Genomic DNA, 14,467 nt, shown 5'->3' with positions numbered 1-14,467 from the left:
CTTTTCTCAAGTATTGTTCCACTTACAGATGTCATAATATGGGGTTTGCGTGCAAAAGGGTGCGTCACAAATCAAGACGAGACTGCGACCAACAAGTGCAACATCAACACAAGCCAAACGAAGCGAAAGTCGCATTAATCGAAAATTGCGTTGATCGTTCATCAAATTTGATAATATTGCGAAAATTGAGCCGGCGACAACCTGCCAAAGATCGATTCGCCCGGCAAACAATCAACGAAATACTGAATCCAACCAATACAATTGCAAATTCGGCAACAAGAGATGACGAAGATGATATTGATAGCAACCCATTCGAAATTATGGACGATGAAAAAATGGTTGCAAGTTATTCAATCTCAAAATCGATTCCATCAAATCGACGTCAATCGCTAACGCCCTTTTTGGATCAAACGGAACACAAAATGGATTCGAACGAACGTCGGATGAGTTCATCATCGTTGTCGACAACAATGACGACAGCAGCAGCAGCGGCGACGGCGACAGCGATGGCAATGATGACGACAACAACAACGTCGACCACGACCACAACAACAACGACATCGACAACGAGCGAAAAAGTTCTGTGCCGTTGTGAGTGCGAAATTCTGTCAAATTTACGCGCAACATTTGCTGCTTCGCTTTGGTTTGCCGGCACCAATGCGATTTCGCGATTCATTCATATGATTAATTTTAAACGAAAAACTAATAATAATAATAATCACCATCTTCATCACATTTTCACATTGCCTCCGTCACACACCGAACTCGAAACCATCGCACCCACCAAAACTAAAACAAATACAACTAATAACCAAATGAAAACACAACATGGACAAAGCAGCGGCGGTAGCAGCAGCAGCAGCAACTTAAATAAAAGCGTGCACAATAAATGCGATGAAATTAAAAGTATTTATAATAAAGGTCATAACAATAGAAGTATTATAACGAGTAGCCAGTGTTTTATACGACAATCAGTTTGTTTATATGCGGCATCAGGTTTTCTAATTGCATTGTGCTTTTTGGCGATACCAGCAGCAGCATCAATCGATTCATTGCATCCAATGTAAGTAAACATTTTACGGTATTATCAATCACTCTTTGTTGACCACTTCACTGTTGTCATTTGCTTTTGTTTACCTGCAACACCTCTCAATCAATTTTTATGTTCACACATCCCCCGCCATTCATTGCGTATATATATATAGGCATTTGATTTTATTTCAAAATCCAATTAATCGGTTTATTTTCGTCATTATTTCGGTTGACAGTGCTAATCAATTGATGAATGAGCGAACTAATTCCCGAGGACGACGCACTTTTTCTAGTAGCGCTTTTCATCTCCGGTATTTCAGTCAATGTGTGTACGTATGTCTCTCCCTGTGTTCGTACGTATGTAGGTGTGCGTGGCGCTCGTTTACAATTTCATTTCCATTAAAATACAAATATCCAAAATATTCGCATGCATTCGAATTGCAGTTAATGATTTTACAAGCCAAAAATGTGATTGAATGGCATCATGAATCACACAGTGCTGTTTTGAGGTTATTTTGTGCCATTTTTCGATTAACCGCACACGCTCATTCCAGAATCAATTCATTTCGAAACTAATGTGTGTCAAACTCCATTGTGAAACAGCAAATTCAATTACTCAACCGTAACAAGTGATACCCCTTTTTCCCGTCCCTTGTCACTCATAAAACGTTTAAATATTTATTATTCCGGCCAATATGTGCGGTATTTAAACAAGAGCAAACCGAACATTGAAACGATTCAATCGAAACTAATACCAAGTGCGAAGCACGCTTCCAAAACATATTTGCTGCACCGAACTCTCTCTAACCAATGCGATAAATGATTTTTATGAGTCGAGAATGAAACATGTAAACCCGATTCGCAAAAGAAAACCCAATCGATATGTCGAAAATAAAAGAAAATCCATGATCTATTTAGCGCAAATGAATAGAATTCATGCATGACATTAGCGAAAATTCGTGCTCCAATAGGTTTGATTTGAATAGCAAGTCATCAATTATATTGGTCATATTATGCCATAGCAAGGAAGTTCGTTTTGAAGCAGCATACAAAGCCAACAATAACAACAAAAATAAATCATGAAAATAAAATCATCATGAAAATGACAGAAACAAATGAAGAAGAAAATAAATTAAGCAACGGAATGCTATATATGAATGTTGTTTATTTTTGATGTGATTGAAACAGAAAGTAATGCAATACAAAGAAAACATTGAATCAAAATAGCAATTTTGGGTACACTTGGCTCCTACCTAGACCTATATATTAAACTAAACTTGTCAAGCGCATTTTTTGTGTGTTCGTTTGGTCGTTTGCTTGCTTGAATTTCGCTTTTCGGTATGTTATCCTTGAAAATTTCGTTTTCACATAAATTTCATCGCTGTGTAATATAGAGGAAATGCTGTTTGTGCAGTGCACTTGGTTGTTTGGTCTTAGACACCAAATGAACAAATACACACAGACGGACGGGCACGCGCACACATGAAACACATATGATTTTAGTTTCTTCGATGAAAATCATTTTTTGCATGATACGAGCCACACATTCACAACACAAGTAACGGCCACAGGGCGATTTTCCTTTCAAATCCGGTAACACTCTTACTACATGAAATCGAGTGAGAAACTGACAAATACAAAAGACATGCCACTTTTCAGCTGATCGTGACGGGAATGCTTTCGCCTTCAAGCGAAAAGTACTTTATCGCATGTTGAACAAGAGTTTGAAGCCATTTGTTGAACACCCTACGAACCAGTGAATACGTATGTTTACACATACGCGCGCGTGGTGTGTATGAATGCAGTAGTGTCGGCATCCCATGTGTGTTGGACGGTGTACGTAAATAAATTATGTATACGTAAATTTCATCGCACACATAATTATGCCAAATACCTCAAATAATGCAAGCGAGATGTTGAAAAACATAAAAGTGTCAACATCAAAAAATGAACGGAAAGAATATAAAAAGAAATACACACACATACTCACAAACATGCGCGGGCACTGAGTCTAATGACGAAAACGACGTCGGTTTTGTTTCTCTCCTGCTCTCTCCCTCCCTCTCTCTCTCTCTCTCTCTCTATCTCTCTCGTTTTCTGTGTGAAGGCATGTTATTGTCGCCGCACTTATGCTTGTACACATATTTAAGAGTCAATTATAGCGTTGTTACTCTTTCGTGATATTGAACGACTGCGTCTCCTGTTCTACTTTTTCTTTGCTACTATATTTCGTTAATAGAAACAAATCGTGGCTGGCGCTGGTTATTCTGCTTGTTTGTTACCAAATAAACTAGAATCCATTTGCATACATCTTAACCTTGCTATTCAATATAAGTTATCGCACACAGTCATCATTTCGTAGTTTTTCTGTTCTTTCTCACTCTGTTACCCTCTCTCGTTCGCTACTGCTATGTATTCTTTCTGCATTCGTGAAAAAACAACTTGAACAATTTTCAATGTTTTCAACGATCTAGATGGTTACCAACTATTTGAGTATTCGTGTAGGTCACCATTTACATTAATAGGCGCTATTTTGTGCAACTTAGACTCACTTTTATGCACAATGTCATGAATCGACCTATTACGAACGCAAAAAAGCGATTAAAGAAAGAACGAATGAAACAAACAAACAAACAATATTGCATTTCGTGAATTCCTTATGCATTTTTTGCACGGCAAAACACAGTGAACAGGATTACCCCGTTCAATTTGCATTCGAATCCTTTTGTCATGAGTTTATTTTCAACATATTATTTTCATTTCAACTTTTATTTTTCCTTTTGCATTCATTGGATTTTACTTTCGCATTTACAAATCAGGTTGTTCATTGATGTTGTTGTTGTTGCTGCACATTTGAGATCCCATTTATATGTTCACTTTTCTCCTGACCTGTGACCTTTTTCGTAAACGATTTAACCGAAATGAAATTGAATAAATATGTTTTATTTTTTCTTTCTCTCCTTCTTACTCGCTCGCTCACTTCAAATGGCCTCTGAAAACGCTGTATAACTCGAATCTTCTGTATATGGGCTGTCAACAGATTCGCCGAGGGAAAATCCGATAAGGAAATATTAGATCATCTGTTAAAAAATTCACGTTACGATAAAAGACTTTTACCTCCAGTTGATGGTAAGTTTTTGTAGCCATTTTTTTTGGCGACTTAAAGCAAAAATGAAAAAGAAAATAAGTATATATATTTCGTTACCTTGTGTATGACTGTCTCGTATGTATGCGTTATTGATAGCTTTGCCGTTATTTTGCCTAGTTTTTCGTCTTTTTTATATGAATTTTCTCGTAGCTTCGCTGTCTTTCTCCCAGCTCCGGTTTATGTTTTTTTCTTTACCCACATCCGTCTCCAGGATATGGGGGCACCAAATCTGAAAAATTGGGCATGACTTATGTGTGTATGGAGAGAAAAGCAACGAAAACAAAGCAAAAAAAAACAAACTAGTCGAGTGATCACAAGCTAAAGCTCAAACGCACCAATAATAAAGTCAATTCAAGTATATTTACTTTGCTAACGAGGTACTTTTCTGTGTAGACAATTCAATAGAGCCAAGCCGAGCATACTTTGCGTCAGACAGGCGCTTTTTTTCATAATGCTGGTAAATTATAAGCCTTATTCGTTGTTAACTCCAGACCTGCAGTCATTTCCATGGTCAAAATGTACACATACACACACACCGATCCGAACATCAAATGTAGACATTAAAAAAAAGGATCATGAAATATTCGAAAGACCGTCTCTTATTACATATAATTTCTTATTACGACACACATGTTCGACTTTAAATCCCAAAAAAGGAGATGCGAAAATGGAAAAAGAATACGCACGACAGACTGAGAATCCAAATTGACTCCAATCAAAATCCCATTTGAGAAGCGCAGGTCTGGAGTTGATGCAGCCGAAAAAGAGAAAGTTTCCATTTTTCTCAATAATTTTAATTATCCTAATCGCCAAAGTTGCGCACTTTATTCGAAATAATCAAGTCATAATTGTTATTTTTTCTTACTGGTTTTTACTTCTTTTTTTGGCTTGTTAAAGTTTTGAAGCCCGGCTTCTTTTTTTCGCGTATTTCTCTCCTACTCCATCAAAATCTACATCTCACTTAATTTACACAGAACATCGGCTACTCTTGATTTTCGACACAACAACAGCAACAACATCGTTTCGCTCTCGTTTCTACACATTTATACACACACATACACGCCCGTAACAAATTGCTATCAACATCGTCTTCCGGGTAGTTCGTGTAAAGCAAACATTTTAAGTAATTTTCTTGGAAAACTAGCAGAAAATCTACAGCTATGTTAATTTGAATTATGGACGTTTAGTATCTTCGCTTGGATGTTTGCAAATAATTCTATATCTCAATTTCCTTCGCTTCCTATACATTGTTACACTCGCCCTATCTCTTTCTTTCGCTCATTCGTTTGTGGCTCACGTTCTCTCAGCTCTCGCATTCTTTTGCTCCGTTTTCTTTTTTCCAATTCCAAACGAAATGAAACGAAATGCTGTAGCACTTATATTACTGTAAATATAAAAATGCCGTCAAGTTTCGCATGTAAATTTGTTTTTAAATTCTCATGCTATTCAATTTGTTCCACGCAATTTACTACACAAATTTTCACAGATTTTCTTTCGCTAATAGACTTTTTCCAAGTACATTTTTTTACCCACTTTTCTCTCTCTCTCTCTTTCTCCCTCGTTCACTCTTACTCGCAATTTTTTTCTCGTTCTCTCATTGTTTCTCTTTTTCCCTCTATTTCGCTCATTTTCATTTCGTTTGGACACACAATTTATACATCAACTCCAATACAACTCACTCAATATGCTAGACTGGGACGGTTTTGCGTGTGTGTGGTACGCGCGCACTACGTCGAACCGGTTAGTGGTTGTAGTTGTATTCTGTACCACTGAAACATTTTTAGTATCGTGTCGGGGAATAAGTCATAAAAATCAATATAATTGCGTGCCACTGGCATTTTTATGGACACAACTGAAGGGGGGGAGAAAACTGAGAAAAAGAAGAAGAAGAAACAAGAAAAAAATAACACGGCGAAATAATGAGCTCATGAGCAATGAGCCATAAGTTCGTGGGCATATATGAGCGCGGCCTATCAAACAAGTTACAAAAGAAATACGTGCTTTGCTTAGAGCTGGGCTCAAAATAGTGTGCACATTGTGATGGTATTTTCTCGGCTGGTTTCTCTCTCTTTCTCTCTCTCTCTCTCTCTCTCTCTCTCTCTCTCTCTTTTGCTTTCACTCTTCCTCTTTCTCTATGTGTGATTCTCTATTCCATTCACTGTGTAGCCGTGAGAGCAGATGTGCAACAACTAAGCACCATGAAAAATTGCCTAATTTCAACCACAAGAAACACAACCGTATTAAAATTAAAATAATAATGTGTCGTTCTGGGAGCGCTTACAGCTGCTCTGCTGTCCGAAACTTTTCACACAAACGCGCACACACACACACACACTCACATATGCAATGCATACACAGATTTTATGCTGTGTATTTATTATGTTTAGCCAACATGGAAACCAACTAAGAAAAAAACAACGAAAAAAAACTAAACTGAAAATAAAATAAAAGGAAATATACATAGAATAATTTCATTGCATGTGACTTGGCTTTTTGCGCTCCCACCAGTTTCTTCGGTTCTCCCAAATTGCCACCCAAATAATTCCCAAAATTTCAATTGAAGCCTGCATGAGAGAATCGTCATCGTGTCCGGTTCACAAGCATCAATATTTGTTTATATTGTTATGGTGTATTTACCTTTCATAAAGCCAACAGTTTCCTTTTGTTATCTTACCTAATTGGTTTCATTGGCCGTAAACCGACCAAATTATATTGACAACAATGTCGAACTGAATATATATCGGCTTAGGCTCTAAAATGATGATGGAAATGAATGCAAAGCTTTTGCCAGTATATTTTTTGATTCATACACAATACACATGTATCGTTTCGAAACTAATTTCACAATGATTCCAATGGAAAATTATTTGAATATTGTTCATTTTGTTGCGGTCGCAATTATTACTTCGTTTTTTTCTATCCCTTTTTCTCTATTCTTACCCACTCCATCCCCGTTTTGTGGGCTGACCGATGAAAGTAATTTGTTTTTGTGCCACTACAAGAATGTCATTAACGCCATATTTATTTGTATGGCGTAATTGGTTGCGACCAAAGGACTGCTAATTACTATTGCGTTACTGCACCAATTCTTTGTCTCTCTCTCTGCTTGTCCTAAATTTCATTTTTATTTAATTATACAAATATTTGTAGCGAAATATAAACGAAATGTTAAGCTGCGTTTTCGACTGCAAGTCGACAACAACCGATCCGCTTGTTGTTGTTGTTTCATAAAATGAATTGAATTGGTTGAGTGTTATTTCTTTTTTTCTCGCTTCTCTTTCTTGCTTCGTCATCCAATTGAATGCTCATGCAAAGCATGAAACATGCACGACACTGTGCATGAGCTGCAAATTAGACTTGTGCCGCATTTTGAGCTGTAGCCATTCATTATATTCGTACAAAACGCAAAAACTGAATTATTTCGCAATGCCGATTTCACTTCAAGTAATTCACCATTTCCTTGTTCGCACGCAAAATGTGTCGCTTGGAAATCACATTTTCACGTATTAACTATGAATCCATACGAACATACATACATGTATATATTCCCGTCCCGAAAATTCGACGACAATATCAAATTGGTACAATTCAACATTGTGTTAATGCTATTAATTCGCTTAGTGGAATAAAATGGCTGTTTACGTAGATAATACTAAAAATACACCCGAAACAATGTAAGTAGCTTGCTTATCTTGTGTATGCACTAAACGTACGATGCTTTGTTTTTAAATGAGACAGTCAAAACAAATGAAGGCATCACACATCCAGCTCGACAAGGCAAAGAGAGAGAGAGAGAGAGAGAGAGAGAGAGAGAACGAACGTATCTTCGCTAGGCAGAAACTGATTCATATGTCAGTTTTGAAATGAATACAATTGAATATTTTATAAGCAAATCAACGCAAAATTTTGCCGAAACACAAAGCAAACTTTTCTTCATTGCAATCTTATTTTCCACGCTACTGTGTTACTGAACATTACTGCAATTCCCAATTGCATGTTTCGCATCATCGTGCACGGAAATGTTCCAAGTCATGTTCAGAGCGGTGGTCGTGCTTAACATTGCCAAAAACCCGGTTCATTTCATTCGTCGAAATATAAACAAATCGATGTGTTTGCAACACACACTGTACACAGTTTTCGTTGTCTCCGCAATGCATTGATTTGAAACACGGTATCCACAAGTTGACCATAACAGCAGCAATAGTTGTAGAAACGTACATTAACAGAGTTGTTGCTATCCCTTCCGTCGCTTCATCGGTAAATGTGGTCCAGAAGTTGTGTACATACTTTGTAGAAAAGTTTTCTTGTGGACTTTGCACAATGTACCGACTACCGACACACGAAAAAAAAAGAGTATACATTTCAAACATAACTCAACGATCGTACTTTTTCTGATGTCATCCAATATAACTTCGACACAAATACAACTCAAATAAAACATAACACGAATTGTATCATTAGCCGTACCAGGGAATGTTCGTTTCCGTATAACGGTGCGAATTAATCTCATTTTCATCGCTGATGTTCACGCCGCCGATTCATAAATGTAATTACTTTGCGAAACAGTTAATCGTAGTTGAATATTCATCGTAATGGCGCGGTTGCGTTTATGTGATTTGGACATGAAAATGACTGACATCCATCTTCAGTTTTGATTACGGCGAATAAACAATGTTCATTCGAGATGAAAATTAAAATATATGGCTTCACTTCCATTCGGCTTTCAATCCACACACAACACACACACACACCGATACACATTTAGGCGAAATACTATTCGGAATCTATATTCACGAAATATGGAAAATTTTCGTACATATTTCAATTAATTCTATTCCGTCTCCCTGCCTATTCTGCATTTTCCTCGAGCAACCTCGTTTTTGATACAATTTCGATGCCATACAGCATTCATACTAGAAATGTACAAATTAATCAATTCCAATGTATTCCTATCCAATTTTGTGGAAATTCGTATTTTTGAAAAGCTTTGGCTTATTTTCAGTGTGGTTTTCTTGTGAAGCACGGAGATCACTCACTCTCGATTTCCCTCGCTCATCCGTTGATATGACATTTGGTCTATGACAATCGAGATTTATTACATATGTATATGTACATGTTCAACGTAAAATGATAAAAAATATTCATCGTATCTCCCCTACAATTGATCTTCCTTCTGTTCAATCCTAGTATTTCAGTGCATTTTATATGGGACGATGCCATATTATGAAAATGCAAATAAACTGTTGTCTCTAATTTTCAGTTATTTCCATCCGCTAGACTAGAACACTGTCATTTGGATAAGAGTGAATATGTCTCTAATAATCATAGCCCATGATTAGATAGAATAAATGGCAATTTCTGAATTTTTCAATATTTTTCTTCGATTTGAACTATGAGAAAAATTCTTATTTTCAACCGAAATTTTTGTTATGGTTTCCCGTCAAACCAAAAATCGTGTAATAAAGACGAATTACTTTGGTGTTATGTAAAAAAATGATTAAAAAAACAAATAAATAAAATAAAATGCTAATGAAAAATTCAAATCTCGCAACAACAACAAACAAAGAAACAAATATTATTTGTGCAATTTCCAATTTTATTTGCAGATGCCGATTTTTGCTGTGGTATGGATACGCCTGAAAAAGCTAAAAATGTATCTGGTTGGCTACCTGGGCGCGCACAAAATCGTGGTGCGTTCCATTTTCCAAAATTTACCCAAATCAAAAGCGATTAATATACCAAATTAACACAACACGATGAAACAATGTCTGCAAATAAAAAAAATACACACTCAATGATTGCAGACATTCACATTCACACACCTACACAAACACAAACACAAATACATTTATAGTAGTGCACAATGGCTGCGTAGTTATATTTATTTAAAACCAATAATTTGAATTTATTTTCCAGACACAAATTGCTTTTTTGACTTCCGCTCAATATTTTAATTTCGAGCTGGTGAGACGTAGACGAGAAAATGTTGTGCAATTTTTTATGGCATCCTTTTTTTCGTAAGCATAATGATGATAAATTGCAAGCGTCATTTTTTATGATCATGTTAAAGTGTAATAAATGAGCTGAAAATATTTTAAATACCGTATTGTGCTCTTAAAAATCCGTCGTATTGACCATTGAACAAAAAGTGAAATTGCAAATGACATAGGCACTTCTACATCTCACCACATTTCAAATATTTTAATTTCGAATGAATTTGCATTTATCCTCGTTTTTTTATCCTCTGTCCGCATTGTTCGGATATTTGATGGGGCAATCGAGAAATTTAATTATAATTTTTGGGATTGTAGCGACAGCAATTTTACAATATCTATGAATTATGAAGCAAACAACAGGGAAATACATGACGCAATACGAACATAACCGAAAATGAATGCCATTCAAACCAACGGAAGATAACTCAATTTTTGGACTTTTCGTATCGTGTATGAAAAAAAGGAGCATGAGAAATGGTTTAAATGAAATTTGCCACAGATACTAATCCGGGTTTTTTTTTTACTTTCTCGGTTGGCATTTGTTTAATTTTTCCTGTGCTTTCGGTTTTTTGCTTTATGAATGATACTCACGTACGTAACGGACAAGGTTAGATGACCCGCAGAAATCCCAAGACAAATGGAATTGTTTGAAAACGCTTTAGTTGGTTTCATGTTGCTCATCCTCTTCTCCATCTACTTCTTCTTCCATTTCCATACGTTGGTAGCCATTCATCATTTTTTATTATTTCCTCTGCTCCAGAATAGAGTATGTCTAGGTGAAAGTGTATCGTTTGTAATAGAAAACGTGAGCATACGAAAAACCAAAATCATTTCTATGGACGATCCTAGTGCTATCCGGAAATGTTGTCTTAAATTCCACGTCACACACATAATCAATTGACATAGTTGCATGATATTTTGTTGTATACCAACTTGGTGTCACCAAGGAAGAAACGACGTTACTTTTGATACTTGAAACCCGTAAGATCGCATAAAATCAATGGTTGATTCGGAGAATATAAATATCTCACAGAGTATTTTGCCATGTGTAGTATGCCAGTGTAGTTAGAATAGAAAACCATCGGATGAAATTCCATTTCTATAACACGGATGCATCTGTGTCTAAATCAATGAAAAAAAAACTTGTATCTGCGCAAGAATTTTTGGGGAATGTTCGATTCGACCATTGGTGTTGTAATAAATAATCTTAAGTAATTTCTGGTGGCAATTGTAACAAATCATAAAAGTACACAGACTCATTCATATATATTAAATTAGTGCAAATATGTCAAGCGAGTGGTTCAATGAGCTTTAAAGAGCTTAAGTTTGAAAGCGACGGTTTAGATTTTAGATTTTGTAAGGTAAACATTGAGCACAAAAGCTTTACAAGATTTCTTTTTTTCATTTTTCCGCCCTCTCTCTCTCTCTCTCTCACACTTTGTGTGTGCACCTTATTAAAGACGAAGCAACGGGATATTTGATCAAAAACTGCAACTTCACTTAATGAGCAACGAAAACTGTATATGTCTTTTTCATTTGCTTTGGTTGCCAGCGAGAAATTCGCTTTTATGGTCTTACATCTTACCATAAATTATAGTCTTTAATGGTTCACAATGGGCTTCATATCATTTTTTTTGCAACGAAATTTCATCGTTTTGTTGTTACTTCTCTTTCGTCCTAGCTACTGTGCCTTGCAATTAATATATTTTCACATAGAGCTCACACGCCCACATGCACACACTTACTTTATTTCCATACACGTGGTGGTACGGTACAATGAGAGAATTTTGTTGAAAGCTGCGCTACAGTTTCGACAATAAATCAATTTGGAAAATGACCAAGAAACAGCATCGTGTCAAAATGATAGAAGACGATAAGCAAGAGCCAACAACGACTGTGAACCAAACTGTTTTTACTGCAACAGAAATTCGATAAATGAAACTACAAAAGTCGTTGATTGGCAGTCACCAAACCAAACACAAACTATTTCGGCAAATTCGTTTCGATATTCTTACGTTCGGCTTGTTTTTCTTTCTCTTATTTTTTCTCTATCATCCACTTTCTCCTTCCTTCATGTCACCATTCCAAATACAATGAACAATTACGAAAAATCAACCAAATTGTTTACTCAAAACACTCATCGAAAGCAATTCCGTTTGCAATTTAGAGAAATACCGAAAGCGGAAAACACCATTACACCATTTGCGCACTGTTTCTTCTCTTTTATTTCTTCTATTGTAATGTCTTTTGTAAGCGGAGCCTAGTTCAATATTTTCATTTTGTTTTGCAAGACTTATCGTTCGTAGTTCGAAAGTATGAAGATGTTTTCAAGTAGAGTACACTTTCTTTTTTACTTTTCCATTTCTGTGAATGTGAAAGAGTGTGGATGTGAAAGGAATTTAAAATTTCAGACGAAAAATGTGCGTTCTTCATTTCACATTTTATTTTTATTTCATATAGATGTGATATGACTGTAATGCGTCACGATTAAAATATGAAATCCTTATATTTTAAGACACGTTTTCAAATTATTACATTTTGAATAGCAATACAAAATACTCGATTTCCCACCGATAAGAACAAAATACGGTGGAAAGTAGCGATACACTGTGGAATTCGGCCACATTAAAAACGTAAAATGACCTACAAAATGTCGAAAAACTTTCATTTGCTCATTCAAAGTTTCTAAATTTAAAAGTTTTCTTCTTTCACGTCATGTTATTTTTAAATGTCGTTGTCGACGACATTGGTTTTCACCTCGCAACTTTGCCCATTAATACTTGTCTGCGGTTTCCGTCTGCAATTGCAATCGTTAGGATAAAACTTTGTCGCATACAGTAAGCTAATGTACCGAAAATAGACAAGTATTAACGTTGTATATTTGAATGTTTTTCCGTTCCTTTCCTCGTTCTATCTCTCTCTCCCATTCTTTCTCTCTCTCCAGCAAACTGTGGCTATTTGGGACATTATCGGTTTAATTTTTCTCGCTCTTTTTCACAATAAGACCAATTTATTTAGGACATCTTTTATTTCTCGATCAATTATTAAAAACCTTAAATGGCTAAACCGAACCCAAAAAAGCATTTTTCCAATTTCATTAGAAAATATTTAAAAATATTTAAAATTTATATATTTGTGTGGTCAACGGATCCAATTGAAAGAAAGTTAATTTGAATGAGAGAGAGAACGAGAGAGTTGTGGATAATTTTCCATATGAAAAATAAATGCAATTGAAAAATCCATTCGGTGAAATTATACTAGTGAACGTATCCATGCTCAAATTCCAAATAACCGTTGAAATTTTCGGATTCAAAATAATTGGAAAATTAATGAAGAACCCTTGAAATTGACAACCAAACCATTGTGTTGTATATTGTTTGACACTTGATATTTCCTGCTAACATTGCTGCGTTGTTCAAGGCTATAAATATTTTCTGGGCTTCGCCGCCCTCCTCACACAACACACACACACACACGCACACATTCTATCCAAGCAAAGTCGATTGTGCTGGTACTATTTTGAATTTTGCTCGCTTCGAAAACTTTTCTATTTACATTTCAAAATGTATGCTTATAAAATTGGTTAGTTCGATCGATTTTGGCATGAGAAAAGCAGTTCCTCGTGCATTATTTAACTGTACCCACATAGGATAGGTACACATATATATAGGGAAATTATTGATTCTTCTCTAAATAAATTAGTTTGGAAGTAAAATCTTCTCTGTCTTTCGTCTTTCTCTCTCTCCCGCTCTCACTCTTTCAATTCTCTTGACAATCATCAGATTGATGATACGTTTGCACAAAGCTTGTAATGCCAAAATATATTCCTTGTATTTTCATTGCAGACACGTTGACTGTTAACGTTAGTGTACTTCTACTTAGCTTAGCGTCTCCGGATGAATCGAGTCTGGTAAGTCACATAAACACATACACACGCATACATATGGTACGAAACGCAAAAATCTCGTTCGTCCATTGTTATCCCCATCGGTTAAATAATCGCCGTTTGATGTCGTAAGAAATAATAGTGTTTGACCGAAAAAAACATATTGATTTTAATCGCATTTGATCCGACAACCATACCCAAAATGACCTTTAAACCGAAAACAACATATTGGCAAAAATATGAACCAAATATGAATGGTTTGGAGCAAAAATGTAATACAGAAAAGTTGAGCGGAAAAATGTCGATGATGAATGAGCGGAAAAGGGATAGTAAACTGTATAGTAAACTATAGTGAACTATATAGCTATCAATTTTCATTTGACATTTTTCCGCTCAACTTTTCTG

The 14,467-nt window shown here is 35.9% G+C and overlaps 1 protein-coding gene across 4 annotated transcripts in view; it reads left to right on the top strand.

Moving 5' to 3' along the window:
• The window catches only part of LOC129579276 (uncharacterized), a 68,798-nt gene that overhangs the window by 37,626 nt on the left and 16,705 nt on the right, over positions 1-14,467 (top strand). For 3 of the 4 annotated variants that reach the window (XM_055469176.1, XM_055469177.1, XM_055469173.1), the window contains 4 exons: positions 29-1,063; positions 4,073-4,161; positions 9,787-9,870; positions 14,022-14,086. In XM_055469176.1, the coding sequence (XP_055325151.1) occupies positions 39-1,063; positions 4,073-4,161; positions 9,787-9,870; positions 14,022-14,086 (1,263 nt within the window). In that variant the 5' untranslated portion in view covers positions 29-38. The remainder of the gene's footprint in view (positions 1-28; positions 1,064-4,072; positions 4,162-9,786; positions 9,871-14,021; positions 14,087-14,467) is intronic. The other variant, XM_055469174.1, reaches the window with a different exon arrangement.

This window comes from Sitodiplosis mosellana, unplaced genomic scaffold (genome assembly GCF_009176505.1).
Source record: "Sitodiplosis mosellana isolate CC-2019 unplaced genomic scaffold, AAFC_SMos_1.0 Smas_scaffold_6226, whole genome shotgun sequence".
NCBI classification, from domain to species: Eukaryota; Metazoa; Arthropoda; class Insecta; order Diptera; family Cecidomyiidae; genus Sitodiplosis; species Sitodiplosis mosellana.
This window is presented reverse-complemented; position numbering and strand designations above follow the sequence as displayed.